Source organism: Lepidochelys kempii, chromosome 9 (assembly GCF_965140285.1).
Source record: "Lepidochelys kempii isolate rLepKem1 chromosome 9, rLepKem1.hap1, whole genome shotgun sequence".
NCBI lineage: Eukaryota > Metazoa > Chordata > Testudines > Cheloniidae > Lepidochelys > Lepidochelys kempii.
Window position 1 is genome coordinate 32,471,248 of NC_136388.1, and position 21,739 is coordinate 32,492,986.

Consider the following 21,739-nt stretch of genomic DNA (forward strand, 5'->3'; position numbering starts at 1 on the left):
GCACCCCCCCTTCCCAGTTTTCCTACAAGGAGGGCCCTGGAAGCGTTTCCCCTCTCCCTTCTGGGAGGGGATGGGATCCAGGAGGACTCCGAAAGAAATGTCACAAGAGGACTTCAGGCCCTCAGCAATCTAGCTGCAAAAGGCCTCATCAAACCTGCGATGGGGCTCATATGCTCTCTAAATGAGCTAAAAACACTTTAAAAAAAATAATAAAAAAAAAGACAAAGTGAAAAAGGTGAAGAAAAACCTTAAAGGATCTTGGAGTTGTGAGTCCTCTGATTACTCTTCCTCCTTCCTCTCCTCCACAGAAGATAGTAAATTGTCAGGCTCTGATTCCAGTCAGGACCAGGGAAAGACTCAGCAAAGGATTGTTCCCCTCTGAGAAATTTGAGACCCTGTGCAACAAGGTTGTTGTATCCACTATTCAGATTCAACCTGAACAAAATACTAAGAGTAAGCCTCTAAGGAAATTTTTCCCCTTGAAATCCTCACCTGATACCATGATTCCCCTACATTCCTCCTTCAAGGAAGTAATCAGGAATGAATGGGATAGGCCAGACACAGGCAAGCACATTAACAGAAATGATCTTTGCTTCTATTGGATCCAGGAATCAGAAGTCTGAATTACTGAGATACCAAAGGTTGACGCTGCTGTAGCATCCCTGGCTAACAAAATGGTTATCCCGTCAGAAGAGGAGTTCTATCCTAAGGACCCCACAGATAGAAAAATGGAGGCCCCTCTCAAAAATAGATTGAGGCCTCCTCAGCCTCTTGCAAGTTGTCCCTAGCAGCTATTTGTGTTGCAAAGCCTCTCTCTCCCGGCTGGAAAATCTCAGAGCCCTCAAGAATAGATCACCTTGACTTCAGCTCTATTTTAAATAAAGGTTCCTGGGCAACAGCATTCATTGCTGATGCCTCAAAGGACATGATGAGTTCTCAGCCAAAGCCATGGCCTCCAGCCCCATGACCAGGCACCATCTGTGACTTTGTCCCTGGAAGGTGGATAGCTAATTGAATCAGGTTCTGTGCTCTGCTGAATTCATGGGCGGCCTGCTTTTTGGAGACAAGCTAGATAAGGTAGTGGTGGACAGTGCCTCAAAATCTAAACAGTCTCTTCTGAGGCCACAACATGCCTAGTGAGAGACTATAGACTGTGTGTGAGAGACTACAGTGCCTATAGTGAGAGACTATAGACTGGCCTTCTGACAAAGGCATTTGTTTCAGCCTTCGTCCTGGCAGAAATATCAGTGATGCGAGAGCAGGTTCTCCAGAGGAACTATGGCTTGGGAGAAAAGCCCTGAGCCCTGCCACTCCCAAAGCCTCTTTATGACAAAGACCACATAGTTCTCTGCCCAGAGCTGAAACTAGGGGGCAGGATTTCACATTTCCTTCAACCCATGGGACCAGTGGGTCAGGGAGACTGAGAGTCAGGATACTTCCTCAAGTTATGGGGTCCACCCAATCTATTTTTCATCCAGTCCGCCATCTCGAAAAGCATGGTCTAATCCAGAATGAGATATTTCACTTCCCTGATGTGGGAGTAATAGAGAGTGTTTCCTCAGAAGAAAGATTATCAATGTTCTACTCAAACTTCTTTATTGTTCAGAAGCATACAAGGGAAATCTGAGCCATTCTACATCCCAAAAGGCTCAGCAAGTGGATGAAGAGAATGAAGTTCTGGATGGAAACCCTAATCTCTATGGTGTTATCCCTGTCCCAGGGGGATTTTATGACTTCTGGTGCCAGATTCTGGTGGATGCATACCTCCAAATTCCAATCAGACTGTGCCATCGTGGGTTCCTAAGGTTTGCTTACAGCAGGAAGCACCATCAATATTGAATGCTGCCATTTGGCTTGTCCTCAGACTCCCTCTCCTTCTCCCCAGTCTTCACAAAGAAGTTGGTGGTAATCATACTCAGACACAGGTCACAGGGGATCCACCGTATCCCTTCCTGGATGACATCTTAATCAGAGCTCCACATTAAGCAACAGCACACAGAGCTATGTCCCTGACCTTGAATCTCTTGCAAGCACATGGCTTTATTATCAACATTGAGAAAAGCTCTTTGATTCCACCCACCCAAATAACTCACTTGGGAGTGGACATAGATGCCTTGTTCGCAAGAATTTGTCCATCTCTAGAGGTTCCAGAAGATCTCCTCTCATTGTTTTGGAACTGCACTTGAGTCTTCCATGGTAGGCCTCCTAGTATTGTGCATAGGGATCATTCCATGGGCACAGTCACACATCAGGCGCCTTTAAGGTTGCATCCTAAAAGTATGGGACTACTTCCAAGAATGCATGCAAGAATAAGTGATATTTCCAGTGCTGGTAATCAACTCTTTAAAATGGTGGTCAGCCCAGGGCAATGTCTGCAAGGACATGCCCATATGCCTTCCAAATCCCCTGATCCTCACAACCAACGTCAGCCTGGTAGAGGACTGGCTGGGGGGGCATGCCTGAGATCCCAAATAGCTGAAGGTGTGTGGAACCTGGAGAAAGAACCCACATCATAAACTTCCTAACTAAGAGCAGTCATGCTGGTGGTATGAAGCTTCCAGTCCGGCCTAAAGGGAAACCACATTCTGATTCAGTCACATAACACAACCATGGTTACGTATGTGAACAACCAAGAGAGAATAAGAAGCCCAGCGCTATATGCAGAAGCAATGCAAATCATGCAGTGGGCGTGGCAGTTCACATAAAGGGAGACCTGAACCAGATGATGGACTTGCTCAGCAGGCACAATGTGAACAACTCTGAGTGGTGCCTGAATCCAACATGGCCAAAATTCTTGGATTTCTTGGATTTGCTTTGTGTTCCTGGCATCAACTGAAAAAATTGGTCCAGATGGAGGCGTTTACTTTCAATACTCTTCTAGAAGAAAGAAGTGTTCTGATAACTTTGGAGGACAAACCCAGTGATACCAGTGCTTCCCTTTCAGTAGTCAGCCTGTTAGATGAAACCAGTTCAGGTCCAGTTGAAGCCCAGGACCTTGTGAGGAGAGGTCCTGTCTCTTCGGAACCTGTAACGGTGAGCCCAATTTCAGCTTTATTAGATCCGAAAACTGGGTCTCCTCGCCAATGTGGGGGTCTTGGAGTTAATCATCAAATAATTCGGCCTGTCCTCAACTGACATATTTGCAAATCACATACGCACAGAGACCAAAGTACTTCACCAGGAAAGTGGACACCAGATCCATGGGGAAAGATGCCTTATCATCAAAACAGTCACAAGGCCTCCTCTATGCATTTCCATCCTTCCTGCTACTTGGGAAGGCAGTCCAGAAAATAAATCAAGAACAGGCAACAGTAATATTTTTAACCCCACATTGGCAGAGGAGACTCAGTTTTTGGACCTGATAAAGCTGAAATTGGGCTCACCATTACAGGTTCCGAAGAGATGGGGCACTTCCTCACAATGTCCTGTGCTTTATCCCGACCTGAATGGGCTGCATGTAACAGTCTGGCAATTGAAAGGGAAGTGCTGGTCTCACTGGTCTGTTCTCCAAAGTTATCAGAATGCTTCCTTCTTCTAGAAGAGTATTGAAAGTGTATTCCTCTATCTGGACCAAGTTTTGCAGCTGGTGCCAGGAACATGAAGAAAATCTAAGAAATCCATGAATTCTGGCTATCTTGGATTTTCTCCAAGAAGGCTTTGACAAAGGTTTTCAATCCAGCACCATTGTGTGTCAGGTGCCTACCCTTAGTAGCATGATGTTTGCAGAATCTGTAGGTTCTCTGGCAGAGAACCTCTAGGTAGCCAGATTCCTTAGGGCAGTCCAGTTAGCCAAGCTGGCTATTAGACCTCATTTTCCCAAGTGGGCCACTTATATTGAGAGCCCGGACAAACCATTCCTTTGAACCACTGACATCAGTGTCAGCATTTACTTTATCCATCAGAACTTGCGTTCTGTTACCATCATGTCTACCAAGCGAACGTTGGAGCTGTTGGCACTCTCTATGCAGGAACTTTACTCATTGTTTCTTGAATACAAGATGGTGCTCAGAACTCTGGAATCATTTATCCCAAAAGTGAACTCTTCTTTCCACGCTTCTCGAGAGTGGTTCTACCTTCATTCTTTCCAAGATCACAACATCCCACCGAGGAGAGGTGGCACACCTTAGATGTCAGAAGGGCTCTGAAAATTTACCTCAAATGTTCAGAGTTCACAAGGAGATCAGGGTCCCTGTTTATATCCTTCTATCTGAAATACCAAGGTCTCAGAGCTGCTATGTATTCTGTTGCTAGATGGATTAGATTATGCATTGTGGAAGCGTACTAGGCATCAGAGACTCTGGTTCCAGAAGGGGTCACTCCATGGGCACACTCTATGCAATCGCTGGCAGCCTTGTGGGCAGAAAGCTAATGCATCCACAGCGGAAATTTGTAAGGCAGCCACCTGGTCAAACTCTGCCTCCTTTCTCAAGCACTAAAAGGGGGACATCCTGTCTTCTGCAGCGGCATCCTTTGGCAGGAAGGTGCTGTAGGCAGTGGCCTGGAAATGATTTTGCCCTTTGAGTAAATATTAAAGATGGGAAGAGATACTGTTTTTCCTTTTCCATAGAATCATAGAATATCAGGGAAGGGACCTCAGGAGGTCATCTAGTCCAACCCCCTGCTCAAAGAAGGACCAATCCCCAATTTTTGCCCCAGATCCCTAAATGGCCTCCTCAAGGATTGAACTCACAACCCTGGGTTTAGCAGGCCAATGCTCAAACCACTGAGCTATCCCTCCCCCCTTTTCTATTGCCTCCATACATCTGCTCGCTGCTTCTCAGATGTCAAGAATTTTGGGAGATGCTGGGTTGCAAAGCAGAAATTTTCTTACCAGCAATTTCCTTTCCACTAGCAGTGTCTCCCACAATTCTACCCATCCTGGATGGCTCATGAGTCAAGGGTCAGTTACTAAGTGAAATTACCATATGACAGTCTTCCTTGGTCTAATGCACTGGTTCTCAAACTGTAGGTCGGCACACCAAAAGCCAGGGCTGGCTTAGACTTGCTGAAGCCCAGGGCCGAAGCCTGAGGGCTTCAGCCCTGGGCAGTGGGGCACAGTTTACAGGCCTTCTGCCTGGGGTTGAAGCCCTTGGGCTTCGGCTTTGGGCTCTTCGCCTGGGGCGGTGGAGCTTGGGCTTTGGCTTCCAACCCGAGGTGGTGGGACTCAAGCAGGCTCAGGCTTCGGCAGTGGTGCAAGTAAAATTCATGTCTTACCGGTACGGGGGTGTCACCAGCTAAGGGGGGTATGTGACCCTCCATGTGACTCCCCAGCCCCGGGGCTCTCATGCTCTGTCCATCCCCTCCTCACATCCATCCCATGTTACCTGGGGCATTGGGGGGGGTTGGGCTCTGTCCTCCTTCTCCGGCTGCACCGGAGACAGGGCTTGGGGAGGGCAGTAAGCCGCCAGAGGAGCTGCCAGCGTTCTGCTCCTTCCCCCGCAGCGGGGAAAGGAGCAGAACTCCCAGTCCTGCCCCCCAGCCGTCTCCAGCGAGGCTGCTGCCATGGTACACAGACTGAGACACAGCTCCATGGAAGGGCAGGGGGCGGGGCTGGGAGTTCTGCTCCATCCTTCCTCCTACTGCAGCAGCAGCCCCGCTGGAGGACAGGGCTGTGGGGCGCAGGGCTGGGGGAGGTACAGCTGTCAGAGGAGCTGCCGGCATTCTGCTCCTTTCCCCACTGCCCCTCCCAGCGGGGAAAGGAGTAGAACCCGCAGACCCTCCCTCCCCCCAGCAGGGCTGCTGCTGTGTCTTTCCAATACCGGCTATAAATAGCTTGCTGGGAAGGCTACAGGAGTGTAGCGGCCTACTTGCACTGGTGGGCTTCAGTCTCCTCTCCTGGGGTCGTGTAGTAATTTTTGTTGTGAGAAGGGCATCACAGTGCAGTGAAGTTTTTGAGAACCCCTGGTCTAATGTATGTAGTTATTTTGTCATCTCTGAAATATTTGTTAATGATGCTAGCAAGCTTTGCAATTTGGGAATAACTCATCTGGAAGCAAGCAGGAGCTGAGGGTGTATGGCAAGACCATGTGGCTCCAAAACTCTGATTCACCTCCCTGAGCTGCAAAGAGAGGAGAGTAGCTCAAATGTCAAGAATTGTGGGGGGACACTGCTAGCAGAAAGAAAAATTCTTACCAATTATTTCCTGATTTTAGCCCCATGTCTTGAGGTTAATAATTCTAGGTGTTTAGATAGTACAGTGAATGACTCACATAGGATCTAGAATAACACTTTAGCCTCAGAGTTGTTAAACCTGTATATAGTTCTTACTTATAAAACAGGAAACAATTATTTAAATATTCATAATCTTAAGAATAATTTTTGTTTAAATACATTGATTAAGGCCAACATAAAAGTAACTTCCTTTTTGTGTTAGGAAGTTCCATGTATTTAAATCAAAATAAATGTTTTCCTTTTTTTTCATCAGCTACCAGAGGAGAAAAGGAATAATTATAAATGAAACCTCAGTAGTTGTGTATGCCCAGTTACTCACTGGTCGTAGATATCAGCTAAATCAAAATGGTGACGTTTATTTGGAGAAGCAGTGGTCAAAACAAGTTCTTCCTTTTGTTTACCAAACTATTGTCAAGGTAAATATTCCAAATACTCCTAATCTTTTCTTTTATAAAATTTTCCTTTCCATTAGTTCTCAAACTGTGGGTCGGGACCACAAAGTGGGTTGCAACCCCATTTTAATGGGGTTGCCAAGGGCTGGCGTTCCCCTTGCTGGGGCCCAGGACTGAAGCCTGAGCCCCTTTGCCTGGGGCCGAAGCCCAAGGGCTTGAGCCTTGCGTGTGTATGGGGCCCCTCAGGTAACATGCCCCCCACCTGGGGCTGAAGCCTTTGCGGTTGGGCTTTGACCTCCTCCCACCCCCTGCCAAGAGCAGTGGGGCTCAGGCTTTGGGTCGTGTAGCAATTTTTGTTGTCAGAAGGGGGTTTAGGTACAATGAAGTTTGAGAACCCCAGGATTAGAATGCATACTTTAAAACAGACAAATAATAAAAGAGTTAATCAGCATCTTAATTTTATGGTGATAGTGCATCCTTTCTAGTACAAAAAGTATATACTTTGTCAAAAGCGACATTAAATGGTATATATTTTTCCATTAAAACTATCATTTCAAAAGTGTTGGCAGCTAGACTGAAGGCTCTTGTCACAAAAGTTGTGACCCTACTGCATATTTTAGTTTGATTGCCATGAACTTTTGTGATGACATTTTGAATAAGATACAGTAGTCATCTTGGACCAGATGTAGCCCAGTAGCTTTATGTAATTTCACTGGCAGTATTACTTTCAAAAACTGAGTTGATGTATATTTTAGATAGTGAGGTTAGCATGAAGGAAATAGTTCGTAGTTTACTTTATCGTGATTGTTAGATGTTTGGTAATAAATATCTATTTAGCAGACCTGTTAAAGAACATATTGGGATTGACAGATATTTTAACACCATAGATTTTATCTTCTTATTTCATATAGGATATCAGTGCTTTTGACTCTCGTTTCTCCAACATCAAAACCTTGGATGATCTGTTTCCTCCTGGAAGTACAGTCTTTATGCTGGGGAGTCCTTACTATGGCTGCACGGGAGAAGTTAGTTCAAACATTTATTCTTGCAAGATATCTTTTCTTACATGCTTATAAATATCAAGGGCCAGATTCTCTGGTGCTGTGTGGCAGAATCTAGCTCTGGAGTCAGTCTAACCAACCCAGGTTGGATTACTTTGGTGTCTTAGTAGACATAGGTGAGCTCCTGCCTCTCCCCTGTCATGTTGCTAACGTAACAGGGAAAAGGGAGCATAACCAGAATGTCTCATCAACATCATGATCATCAGCTATGGTTTTGTTCCTGTGGCTCTTTGCAGTCAGACTGATAGCGGTTCTAACTAAGTGCAATGGGACTGGCCCTGAAAAGAAGCTGCACCAAGATCCGAGGAGGGCAAAGTTGAGCTTTAAGGTGTTTTTGCCCACCCCCACACTTGACCTATTTATCTGCCCAGAGTATAGACCCCAAAGTCTGGTCCCAAGTCCGTTTTTAAACGACCTCTTTTTCTAAATGAGAGAGGTAGTATTTGTCTGCCATTATATATATAAAATCTATGCAGTGAATTTACATATGTAGCTTAGGCTTCTCACAGAAAGTATAGGTCTAGATTTTTTACCTCAATTATTCCAGCAGAGAGTTGAATGAAAAGAAGTGAATGAAGTTTATTAACTTACTTTGTTTTCTACCAGGTGCAGGATTCTTGTGATGTCATCACAGAAGGTAGAATTCGTGTAGTTTTCAGTATCTCATGTGAACCGCAGCTTGATTCCTTAATACAGAACCAGCATGTACGTATTTTTGTTTTCCAGTAAATACTTAAATATTGTGTCAGATATTTTTGTCAGTGGCAAATTTCCTTCACAGATCCCAGTTGTCTTTTGTGCCACAATCCATATCCTTCTGTAAAAGACTGAAGTACTAAAACAATCTTATTCAGGGAGACTGTCTTAATACTAATATATTGTAGTGTAAGGCTGAATACAAGGTTCTGTTCAGAGCATTGAACTGCACTCTTACTGTGCAGTTCCATACCCATGTCCCATGTTTTGCATCCTCTGTGGGATGATCTAGTTCTACTAGAGTCTGGCTTCCAGTTGTGCTGCTCCTTTATGTGTTCCAGCATTTGGTGACCAGAAACAATATTTCCGGACAGTGAGAAATGGGGATCACCATGTGCTTATAAGTTTTTTTTTACTCAAACCATTGCATTGGCTTCACTTTCATTTCTGGTTGTCATTAACACCTTAAACTGCAATATTTAAAACATTGATCTGGAAATCAACTGTTCAGGAGATCTAGTCATCATGACAGTTAAGGTGAGCTGGGTGACTGGCAGTTAGTCCCTGAATTTAGGCAGTTCATGACAAGACAGCAGGGTTTTTTCAGTTGATGGTCCTTTCCTTTGTAACTAGTTCCTATTAATGATCTGTAAGAGCCTAAGCTGACAAGTTTCAGAGCAAGATGCGAGATGTTCTTGCTCGGTTTAGCTCAGTGTTTTTCAAACTCATTATGCTCAGGGACTGTATTGTATTTTATTAGGCCCAGTCTAGATCACTGCCTCATTCTGAAGCTAGACACTCTAGCAACACAGTCCCTGCTCCAAAGAACTTTGTAAATTCCTCTGGGCGTGGTATGGAATGTGGAAAGGGGAAATATTCATCACTTATCTTCTCCCTGGCTCCTTAGACCAATGGAAGGGTCTCCTGCAGGGTTGTGGGAGCTGGTTTCCTGTCCTCTCCTCCCAACCCTCAGTGCAGGAATAGCAGAGAAATATGTACGGTTGGAAGGTAATTTTTAAAAGGAAATAATTGGGCTTTTAAAAATAATTATAGTACTTTATTGCCTATATCCTGTCCTAGTATATAGTAATATATTTTTATTTTTAAAGAAATATTCTGTGAAGTACAATCCTGGATACGTTTTAGCCAGTCGTCTTGGAGTGAGTGGATATCTTGTCTCCAGGTTTACAGGAAGCATATTTATTGGAAGAGGATCCAGGAGAAAGTATGTTTGACTGTAATAAATTTCTTTGTAATCAAAATTCTTAATTATGAATGTAAAATTATAGATTACGTGCTATGGTAGATTCCACCTAATAGCAATCCTGATATTAGCAACTTCCAGTTAATAGGAACATTTTGCCAGGAACCAATCCCATCCCATTAACATCAGTGTTGATAGGATTAGGATATTGACACTGGCATGCTGCTTACCAGCAACTTTTTTTTAAAGAAAGACCCCACCTGCAGGCAGGTTTGCAAGTCTACAGGCAGAGAAGGAAGTACTGAGATGTGCTGAGCACTCCTGCAGATAGGTTTATGAGGCTGCATCCAGGAATGGAAGGGCTGGGGCATGCCTTCCTCGCTGCAGCACTGCAAACCTACCTGTGGCTGGTGCTCATCCTGTCCCAATGCTTCCTTCTGGGGCTGCAGCCCAGCACATGGGACTGTATAGGAGGTAAGAGGCTGTGGGCTGGGCTGGGAGGTTGTGGGCTGGGCAGTAGTAGGGAGCGGAGCTGCAGCCCAGCAAACCTTACTGCACGCGGGATCACACAAGGAGATAAGGGACTGCAGGCTGGGAGGGGAGGCGTAGGCAATAGTGGGGAGGAGGGCTGCATCCCGGGTGTTGGAACTGCATGATATCTCTCCCTGCGCTCTCCAGGCTGTGCCCGGCTGGGAGACTGCACACAGGGAAGGGAGCGCTGGGACATGCTAAGCCTTCCACTTATTAGCAACTACTGGATAATAGCAACTTTGGCTGGCAGCCAAGGGGTTGCTAATAAGTGGAAGCTACTGTAGACAGAATTTACTTACGTTTTTATGTTTTCATCCTATTTGACATCTCAGTATTAATAAATTCTAATGGGATCTGTGATATAAAATTGTTTTGATAGTGTATTTGATATAAACAATGTTTTCAAAAAGATGTAGTCTGTAGTTAATAGGAGCTTAGTTTGTTAATTTTCTGAATTGGAGCTTTGTTCTGGTTGTTTAAATGTTTTTTAAAAAAACCCTAAGAATCACTTAGATTTACTGTTTGTATAGTTGAAGTGATATTCTAATTGACCATTAATAGAATATTGCATCAGATTAAAAATTGAAAAATTAAATTAAAAATCCCAGCTGAATCATACAGTACTCCCACACTTCATATATTTTTTGGATTCTTCTCTTGGAGACACCTTCAGTATGTTAAACCCAGGAGGCTAGTAGATTGAGACTCTGTAATTCTAGAGGATGTTGTTCTGAGTTTATGCCCCCCAATGCTGATGCCCTTCCTGCCTCAATCAGAAAATGAGGTATAGGCTGGGAACTAGTACATTTGAAAGTGCATTTTAAAAATTTTAAGAAAAATCAATTAAAAAATAACCCTCAACTGGGGCATTAGTATAGAAGACTTTTCTGTCAAGTGAGTTTTGGGTGAGAATTTTTCTTTAAATCCCTCATCTGTAAATATATTTCACCCTTACAACCAACCCTCCAAAGCAAGGAGACCCCGAGAAGCCTATATTCAAAGCCCGTTAACAGTTCTTAATTGGCTAGAAAGATTACTGTTGACCAACCCAAGATACCTGAGCTACTTCAGGCCAGGCAAAATGCCTCTAAAGTGTGTCCAGCCCTTGATTGTGCTGAGGACACTAGGGTGGAACTAGGACTGTATTGGAGTCCCCTCTTGTAGTACAGAGCACTAACTCTTCGCCAAAGATGAGAATCTTTGTTTGTTTGTAATTTGTGTATTTATTGAATAACAGTTAAAAGTATGCAGTTGTGTACAACTTGTGAAAAAGATAGTAATCCAGAAGTCACATGATATGCTTTCCTAAAACTCAAAACACCTGTTTCCTGTTACATCCCACAGAGTGATTATACCCAACTCTTATACAGCACTTTTCATCAGTAATTCTCAAAGTGCTTTACAAAGTAGGTCAGTATCATTAGCAGATAAAGATGTTATCAGAAACAACTTTTCTGAGGCTCAAGTCAGATGTCAGTAATTTTTCCTTTACAAAACTTATTTTTTTGTTTCGCAGTCCACATGGAGACCACAAGGCAAATGTGGGCTTGAATCTGAAGTTTAATAAGAAGAATGAAGAGGTCCCTGGCTATACTAAGAAGGTTAGAAATGAATGGATGTATTCTTCTGCCGTAGAGCAACTTCTTGCTGAGTATTTAGAAAGGTAAGAGTTGAATAATAACTTCATATTTCTGAAATTATTGTACTGAAATTGTAAATGGGTTTTATTCACTGTGCAAAAGTTTATTATTGATGACTCTGGGGCTGGAGGTAGGGTAACCCAAATCCTGGTTTAATGAGAAATAAGTGTATCAAATGAAGTATTTTGAGGTGTTTCTGATTTTTAGACTTAAAACGGACTATAATTTAGCATGAAATAGCAAAGGAACAAACTCAGCAACATTAAGAATGTCATGGAAGATTCTTAAAGCTAAGATTAAAGAAATTGAAATAAATGATATTTTCTTCATATTTTCAATGAACAATCTGTACCCAGTCATGGCTTTTTCTTTGCTGTGTAGACACACACTAATTTTCTTATATTTAGAAGTTACTTTGGAACACTTTCTATTTGAAGAGAAGCGATGGCTATAATTTGGGATCTGTGTTTCAAAATCAGATGGTGACAACTGTAATAAGACATTCTGAGTGTGGGAGGTGTCTAAATTATTTCATTTTGTTGTGTAGAATATTGACATAAACACATACTGCTCCAGTGTGCTGGAATTTGAAAACACCTCATATTATAATAGTTACGCTGCATAGGAAATCCAATTTTATTGTATGATCTATGTTACCTTCTGAAACCACTTTGAACTCAGTTTATATCCCACTGTAGTCTCTCCTGATTGATGAGGAATTAAAAACTGAAATGAAGGAGGCTAGTGTGTGGAAGTGATCCTGTGGAGGAGACAAATGAATTAAACTTTCATTTCTAGTCCAATGCTGTTGTCATTCAGCATGTAGTACACATGAAATCTCATGGGTTTATATTTACAGTGAAAGATGACTTAGTCATTATCTAGCCCCTTAGTAATTGCCAGAGGCTGACTACAGTTACCTAAAAATGACTGCATAAATGGAAAAAAATAAGCAGCCTAAAAAGCAAAAATGTTAAGCTATCATGTGGAGCTTTGGTGACACCCCAATTCATCCAAGTTCCTCTCCAGTAACTTGTCATTAGAATCCCTCAGCAACAGTCTGCCTCTGTAACTTAAGTTTACTTTATGGAGAGGGGGATGGAGCATGTGGGATCTTCCAATTTCTTCTTTATTTCTCTTTCTAAATGCTCCCATGTCATAGAGATCCAACCTTTTAACCAAAGAGGGCAGGACACAGGCCCTTCTGGAGCCCATCAGTACTGCTTCTGAGGTTGCATGATGGAGTTGGGTGGACTTAGAGAAAGGGAATGTGTGTTCTGAGTCCTAGCAAGAGATGATCTTGGACAGAACTCTGATTTTCCGTCTTTTGTCAGCATATTAAACTGCCTATTTGGCCAATAAAACTCTGTACATTTATGAAAAGCTACTGCACCCTGGATTCCAGATTATTTTGTTTCTATTAAGCACTTGTTTTTGACCTTGCAGTATGTGAAACTATATCCCTTTTATTATTAGGGTCCCTGAACTGTTTAGTTATATTGCCAAAAATAGTCAAGAAGATATATTCTATGAAGATGATATTTGGCCTGGCGAGGACGAGAATGGGTGAGCAATGTTTTTGCAGTTTGATTAAATAGTATTCTATCTGACAAGTTCCAGATATTGACCTTTGTACGTTCAAAAACTACTGAAGTCGCAAAGCAAAGAAGGGTACAATTATTTCAGTATTTTTGGAATCATCCAGTCCAAATACTAGACTATAAATTTTGCTGTAATAAAAATGTGCAGAAATTCTTCAAGTACTGAAATACAGTATCTTCAGGCAAGGAAAAAGGCCCAACTTGAAGATTAGTAGACAGGAAACTGGTGGCAAGAGGGATTTGACAGTACTGAAAATGGCTGCACCACATAATGATGGCCTTATTTAAATAACTTTGAAACCTGTTTTTTTTTCTTCAGGCCAGACTCATTATAGGATGATTTTGACAATTATCAGGATATTATATATCTTTTCTAGAGACATCTATTTATCACACCTATGCCTCATATTTGTACACTTTAGTTCTCCATGGTTTTTAATTTTTGCTTTTAAAATAATCTTCATTGGGTGTTTTTACTGATTTTTGTTTGAAAATCCAGATTTTCAGTCTGGAAGGTAGAATTTCTAGAGTTTGCATTTTAGTTTATACTTTTGAAGCATCGTTCTATCATGGTTAATTTTTTTGTCCCTATACTAAGCTCTCGGAGCACATAGCAGTGTTTGTTATGACTACATCCAGTTATAAGATGTGCCTACTACTGTAGTATCTGGTGACATCATAAATCCAGAAACTGGGTGTAGCCCACAATAATATGTAAACCCTCAACAATTATGATCAATATGGAATTTTTTTTATACAGTGCTGAGAGAGTTCAAGAAATTGTTGCCTGGCTAAAGGCGCATCCTGTCAGCGCTTTATCTCGTTCATCTTGTGACTTACAAATTCTGGATGCAGCTATTGTAGAGAAAATTGAAGAGGAATTAGAGAAGTGCAAGGTACTGAATTTTTATAGATTTGACTAGTGATGGACCAAAAAGCAGTTGTTCATATTGTCCAGGTACTTTATTCAGATTATAGAAAATGGTTTTTCAGTGGCATGGCAAATACTACTATTGGAAGAACTGTAAGCTACTAAATTGCATCATAAATTGTCATAGCAACTCAGAAAAGGGCATCAGCAATCTCTCTACTCTTTGGCTCTTTTCTGTCCAGCTAGTTAAACCAGATCTGCTCTGAGCTCCCCTGACTTTGAGTGATTTTGGGAAAAGAATCTGTGTCCAAAGAGGTCCTGGACTCCTCACAATCTCTTCCAAACACAAACCCAATCTTCCCTTCTGTTTCCCAAATAGTTTCCCTTTGATCTGCAAATAACTAGAAGGCAGTCTCCTCCAGCCTCACAGGTCTCTCTCATCAGATCCATTCAAGTAAAAGAGAAAATAAAACAAAAACAGACAAGGCAGTATTAAGTGTTAAATGGGTTATGAAGTCCTATGATGTGTAGCAAATCCCCATGAGACAAGTGGTTGATACTCTTCCAGATTGTGTAGAAGGCTCCAGAAGCAAAAGTGATATTAACTTTGGGTTTGTTTTGGGATTGGTTAAATAATTTAAGCCATGGTTTAGAAAGACTAACCTGACTTCTTAGATCCAGTTACTTTGAATCATGCCAAAATACTGTATTTATAAATACTTTAAAGTCTTGAGAACTGTATCTCCTTTAAGAACACCAGAAGAATGCCTGCAGTACATTTTCATGGAGCATATATATATTTTCTTCAGAAGTCCTACCGTATTCTGATCCTTGTTCTGCTTACTTGCTCAACACATTATATATATATAGATAGATCCTGTCTGTTTTCCCTTCACACTGATAGTGGGCATTTTTTATCAAAGACATTGCAAAACAATGGCATAATATTTCAGACTTCTTACTTAATAGTTTTTAAAATTCTTTTGTCTCTTTCCTTTAGCAAAGGAAGAGTAACAAGAAGGTGCGAGTGACGGTGAAACCCCATTTGCTGTATAGAGTAAGTCATTTTAGGGCTGTTTAATTTTATTATAAAAACTAACTTATGTAAAATAAATATAACCTGGACAAACTTCATGAACCTTCAAAAATTACTATAGGGCACTTGCCTGAGTTGGGACAGGATTAATTGAAGTGTCTCCTAGGAAATTAGTTTCAGTGTGGTGTTACTTAATAACAATGACTGCTGTATAAATGGGACTGAAATTCAGTTCTCGATTCTCATGTGGTTTAGTAGCATATGTCTTTTGCCTTCTTCTGATCCTACAACTTTCATTCCCTCCATAATTGTAATATATGCAGAAAGAATATTAAGTGCTTCAGAAATGCTGCCCTTTGCCTGTTTTGTTCTTTTCATGGCACCTGTATGCTCTAGGCCAGAGGTGGGCAAACTACGGCCTGCGGGCCACATGTGGCCCACGGGACCGTTCTGCCCAGCCCCTGAGCTCTTGGTCTGGGACCGTTCTGCCCAGTCCCTCCCCTGCTGTTCCCCCTCCCCCGCAGCCTCAGCTCACTGTGCTGCTGGTGCCATGCTCTGGGCGGCGGGGCTGCGAGCTCCTGGGGCAGTGCAGCTGCAGAGCCCGGCCTGACCTGGTGCTCTGTGCTGAACGGTGCGTGGCTGGCTTCAGCTGGACGGCACGGCTGCCTGTCCTTGTGCAGCTGCGCCGCCAGCCACAGGTGCTCCAGGCAGCTTGGTAAGAGGGCAGGGAGCAGGGGAGTGGGGTTGGATAGAGGGCAAGGGAGTTCGGGTGGTGGTCAGGGGCCGGGGGTGTGGATAGAGATCAGGGCAGTCAGAGGGCAGGGAACAAGGGGGTTGAATGGGGGCAGGGTTTCTGGGGGCGGTCAGGGAGAAGGGGTGGTTGGATGGGGCAGGGGTCCTGTGGGGGGGTAGTCAGGAAGGAGCAGGGAGGTTGGATGGGGCAGGGGCCGGGCCATGCCTGGCTGTTTGCAGAGGCACAGCCTCCCCTAACAGGCCCTCCATATAATTTCTGAAACCCGATGTGGCCCGCAGGCCAAAAAGTTTGCCCGCCCCTGCTCTCGGCTGCTTTGCTGGGTGTCTCACAAATGCTCCTGCTGGTGGCACAAGGAAAGCTGAACAATACTTCTGATTGTGCCTTCCCTCAACTCCATGGGCCCATTCAGTAGCACTTCATGAGTAGCACTGCAGCTTCCTAGTTAGCAATATTATTAATAAAAGGATGTTTTCTGAGCATTGTAACACCTCTACCTGGTTATTGTGAGAACAGTTCAAATTGTTTTCTCAGTGTACTGAAAACAATGAAATCATTTCAACTTCTTTAAGTTTTAAATCCGTGATTCATTTGTTGTTAAGTCAGAATAACTTATATCTTTATATTTTACTAGAATTAACATAGTCTTTTGGTTAATGTCAGCCTTTAGAACAACAGAATGGGGTTGTTCCAGACAGAGATGCAGAGTATCGACTGTTTGACCGTGTTGTCAATGTGAGGGAGAACTTTTCTGTTCCTGTTGGTCTTCGAGGTACCATTATAGGAGTTAAAGGAGGTAATATTTTCCTCATAATAATGATCATATGTTAGCTATAAGGTTGACATGAAAACAAACTGTTGTAAACTTTTATTCTTTTTCATTTAATTGTGAACAGTATTAATAAAGAGTCAGACTGGAGATGAGGCACAATTAAAAAATAGAAATTTGGTTTGTAATGTACCATGCGGTTGTCCCACTTACGGTGCCATCTGTGGGTTCTCAGGCTCAGTGTAACAGCAAGTGCAGAAGTCTATTCCACTCTATTGCTGCAAAATTTGGAGAGATGAGGGTGAGGATTGGAAGGTGGCCATTGGATTCAGGGTTTAAAGTCTCTGACCCCACCCCTGAGAAGAGACTTCATGGTTGTGGGGACCCTAAAGCTTGTTGCAGTGGGAGGTAAGGAAGAAGCTACTCTAGGATTATATTCAGATATGATAGTATTTGGATTCAGGATCTGAATATTGTCATCTTCCCCCATTAGAGCAGGATTAGTTGTTTGGTAACTTTCACGTGACCAAATGGTCAGTAATAGGGCTGTCAAGCGATTTAAAAAAGTAATTGCAATTAATCATGCAATTAATCACACTGTATAATAGAATACCATTTATTTAAATATTTTTGGGTATTTTCAAATATATTTATTTCAGTTACAATACAGAATACAAAGTGTGCAGTGCTCACTTTATATTTATTTTCGATTACAAGTATTTGCACTGTATAAAAACAAAAGAAATAGTATTTTTCAATTCACATAATACAAGTACTGTAGTGCAATCTCTTTATCATGAAAGTTGAACTTACAAATGTAGAATTACGTACAAAAAAAACTTCATTCAAAAATAAAACAATGTAAAATTTTAGAGCCTAGAAGTCCACTCAGTCCTACTTATTGTTCAGCCAATCGCTCAGAGAAACAAGTTTATTTACATTTGTAGAAGATAATGCTGCCCATTTCTTGTTTACAGTGTCACCTGAAAGTGAGAACAGGCATTCTCGTTGCACAGTTGTAGCCAGTGTTGCAAGATATTTATGTGCCAGATGTGCTAAAGATTCATCTGTCTCTTCATACTTCAACCACCATTCCAGGGGACATGCATCCATGCTGATGACGGGTTCTGTTCAATAACAGTCCGAAGCAGTGTGGACCGACACGTGTTTATTTTCATTATCTGAGTCAGATGCCACCAGCAGAAGGATGATTTTCTTTTTTGGTGGTTTGAGTTCTGTAGTTTCCTCATCAGAGTGTTTCTCTTTTAAGGCTTCTGAACGCATGCTCCACACCTCGTCCCTCTCACATTTTGGAAGGCACTTCAGGTTCTTAAATCTTGGGTCGAGTGCTGGAGCTATCTTTAGAAATTTCACAATGGTACCTTCTTTGCGTTTTGTGAAATCTGCAGTGAAAGTGTTCTTAAAATGAACAACAGGTGCTGGGTCATCATCCAAGACTGCTATAACATGAAATATATGGCAGAATGTGGGTAAAACAGAACAGGGGACATACAGTTCTCCCCCAAGGAGTTCAGTCACAAATTTAATTAACGCATTATTTTTTTAATGAGTGTCATCAGCATGGAAGCATGTCCTCTGGAATGGTGGCCGAAGCGTGAATGGGCCTACGAATGTTTAGCATATCTGGCACGTAAATACCTTGCAATGCTGGCTACAAAAGTGCCATGCAAATGCCTGTTTTCACTTTCTCGTGACATTGTAAAGAGGAATTGGGCAGCATTATCTCCCGTAAATGTAAACAAACTTGTTTGTCATAGCGACTGGCTGAACAAGAAGTAGGACTGAGTGAACTTGTAGGCTCTGAAGTTTGACATTGTTTTGTTTTTGAATACAGGTTTTTGTATGAAGTGAACTGAAAAATACAATTTTTTAAATAATTTTTACACTGCAAATATTTGTAATAAAAAATAATATACACTTTGATTTCAATTACAACATAGAATACTATATGAAAATGTAGAAAAACATCCAAAATATTTAATAAATTTAAATTGGTATTCTATTGTTTAACAGTGTGATTAAAACTGCGATTAATCACGATTCATTTTTTTAATCGTGATTATTTTTTTTTGAGTTAACTCACGATTCATTGCAATTAATCAACAGCCCTAGTCAGTAACATTGTTTGGTTTAGATGTCATATACTGTCATTTGAGCATGATGTTGGAATGCTCTCAAGAAAATGAGAGAGGTATGCATTTGGTTTTTGGTTTTTCTTGGGGGATGGGAGGAAGCGGCTTAGGAGGGTGGTTTCTCCGCTTTTCAGGAGCATGAGAAAGTTGTCTCCAGTTACATTTGATCCTCTACCCAATGAAGCTGAGGGGATTATTTAGGAACTGAGATTATTTTCTTGACTCTTCTCACATCTAATAAAGTCTTGTGGAGGAATAAAGATAAAATGATGGAACATATAAAATCTATTTGGAAACAAAAAAATTTGCCTCAGATAGAGTGGAGAATTTAGAGAGTGCTGTTTGTGAATAATATAGCTCCATTTGAATGCATAGTGCTATAAACTCCTAATGGCATGGACTGTTCTTCATGTGTGTTTTGTAATCTAAAATAAGTACACAAGTCTTCTGGTTTCTCAAGTATCCAGTCTAACTAGCTGAATGAGTGGAAGGGATTAGAGAAAGTGAAACAGGTTTGTCCAGCCTTTCCTAGATGTGTTTTGGCCCTGGTGTAACAAGTGAGGAAGAAAACTGACAGGATTTGTTTATACTCCAACGTTTCTGACAAAGTTATAGAAAACTTCAATTAAAAAAAGAATTTGAATTTCTAGAGAGGAAACTTTCTAGCAGTGTGAGAGAGTTCACTTAAAAATTCTCCAGTTAAGCAGCACATCCAGCTTAAAGCTCCTAGTAACATATCTAGGAGCTTGTCTACACAAGTTATTCCAGAATAAGGTAAAATGTGAATTTGAAGCAGAATAGCTATTCCAAAATAGCTCCATATCTGAACACTTTTAATTCTGGAATAACTCCATGTGTAGACAAGCCCTAAGCTCATTTATCAGTCACTTCATGTGTTAAGTAGCTCTACCCTTGAATGTGGAACTACTTAATCTTTGGCCTTCCTTAATAAAGGACAGGCAGTAAAGCCAATGAGAAGGAACACATACCAGAAAGTAGGGGAAGGCATATAGGAGGAGAGACATAATTGGAGAGAGAGACAGTAAAACAGAGGGACACAATAGTGGTGGTCCGAATGTTTTTACCATACTTAAGGTTCCACTAAATATTTACTCCTGAGGGCATTCTGCACCAAAAAATAAAAAAATCTGCAAATTATATTTGTCAAATAAATGTGGAAGCTCCAGCATGGCATTGAGGAGCACAGGCCACTGACTGCACAGAGGTGGGAGATCACTGTGCAGCTCCCTCACCGGGACACGGACTCGACTGTGAGGCTGCACCCAACCCTGACACAGCACAAGGACTGGGCCTGCCCCAGAATAACACCTCAGGGCCCTACTCCTCTGTGCCAGGTGCACCAGGTGTTGGCAGGTAGGCTCAGCAAGGCAGGATCCAAGTGTGGAGGGGCTCAGTATGGGGGGGTCCTGCTGTGGGTTGAGAGGATTCTGTGTGGGGCAATCTGGGCGTGGGCAGCTCAGATGGGGATCCGGGTGTGGGCGGGATCTGGATGCACAGGGGCTTGTTGTGTGGGTTCTGAGTGCAACAAGAATGGAACTCTGCAGGGGGGTCCAGGTGAAGGTGGTTGGAGCTCAATGGAGGGAGGGGAGTCTGGGTGTGGAGGGGATAGGACTCGGCAGGGGGGTCTGAGTGTGGGGAGCTCAGTGGGGGGGTCCAGATGCTGAGGGAATTGGGCTTAGTGGGGTGGGGCTCCAGGTGCAGCTGGTTGGGGCTCGGTAGGGTGGGGATCCGGGTGCGGGTGGCTTGTTGGGATGGTCCAGGGACAGGGGAAGTGGGGCTCATGGGGGGGGAGGGGGTTTGAGGCTCAGCGGGAAGGTCTGGGTATGAGGGGGTCTGTATGCACGGGGTTGGGCGGCTGTGGGAGCAGCTCCCCTGTACAGTGATCCCTCCCTGTGCAGCTAAGGAGTAGTGGGTACAGGAAGCAATGGGGTGGAGTTTGCAGAGCTTCATACAGCCAGAGGATAAATCTGGGGGTGGGTCTGACATGGCCCCGGGTGCCATGCAGGGGAAGAGCAAGTCCCGTCCTCCCCAGCCCAGCTGGGACTAGCAGCTGAGCCCAGCGCAGGGTAGGAGCCACCATCTGGGTCTTCCCCAGTCCCACGCCTTGCCCCACAGTGATTTACCTCTCTGCTGGCTGCCCTGGGCACCTGAAACATACTGCTGGGGAGGGTCGCATGACTGGTCTTGTGGCTTCCCTTTGCTTGTCCATCAGAAAGTCATCTTTCTGCGGGGAATAAAAGAAATCTGTGGGGGACATAAATTCTACACATGCAGAATTCCCCCAGGAGTAAATATTACTCACCATAAAGTAGAGCATGCATTCTCAATCTGTGGTTTCGATCTAGGCTTCTCTTCAGTGACATACTGTGTCACTTGCAACCATTCTTCCTCAGATACCAGAATCCCTATAAATCAGTGGTTTTCAACCTTTTTTTCATTTGCAGACCCTTAAAAAATTTCGCATGGAGGTGCAGACCGTTAGGACATTGATTCTCAAACTAGGGGCACCGCTTGTTCAGGGAAAGCCCCTGGCGGGCTGGGCCAGTTTGTTTACCTGCCACGTCCGCAGGTTTGGCCAATCGCAGCTCCCACTGGGCGCGGTTCGCCGCTCCAGGCCAATGGGGTCTGCGGGAAGGGCAGCCAGCACATCCCTCAGCCCATGCTGCTTCCCGCAGCCCCCATTGGCCTGGAGCGGCGAACCATGGCCGGTGGGAGCTGCGATCGGCTGAACCTGGGACGCGGCAAGTAAACAAACTGGCCCGGCCCACCAGGGGCTTTCCCTGGACAAGCAGCGCCCCTAGTTTGAGAACCACTGCCTTAGGAAATATAAGACAGTCTATGG

General features: G+C 43.2%; 1 protein-coding gene across 2 annotated transcripts in view; it reads left to right on the top strand.

The window, feature by feature from the left end:
- The window catches only part of XRN1 (5'-3' exoribonuclease 1), a 78,386-nt gene that overhangs the window by 41,084 nt on the left and 15,563 nt on the right, over nt 1-21,739 (top strand). For both annotated transcript variants that reach the window (XM_073359804.2, XM_073359805.2), the window contains exons 21-29: nt 6,425-6,587; nt 7,475-7,588; nt 8,231-8,329; nt 9,430-9,545; nt 11,572-11,718; nt 13,172-13,261; nt 14,057-14,192; nt 15,168-15,224; nt 16,618-16,750. In XM_073359804.2, coding sequence (XP_073215905.1) covers nt 6,425-6,587; nt 7,475-7,588; nt 8,231-8,329; nt 9,430-9,545; nt 11,572-11,718; nt 13,172-13,261; nt 14,057-14,192; nt 15,168-15,224; nt 16,618-16,750 — 1,055 coding nt within the window. The remainder of the gene's footprint in view (nt 1-6,424; nt 6,588-7,474; nt 7,589-8,230; nt 8,330-9,429; nt 9,546-11,571; nt 11,719-13,171; nt 13,262-14,056; nt 14,193-15,167; nt 15,225-16,617; nt 16,751-21,739) is intronic.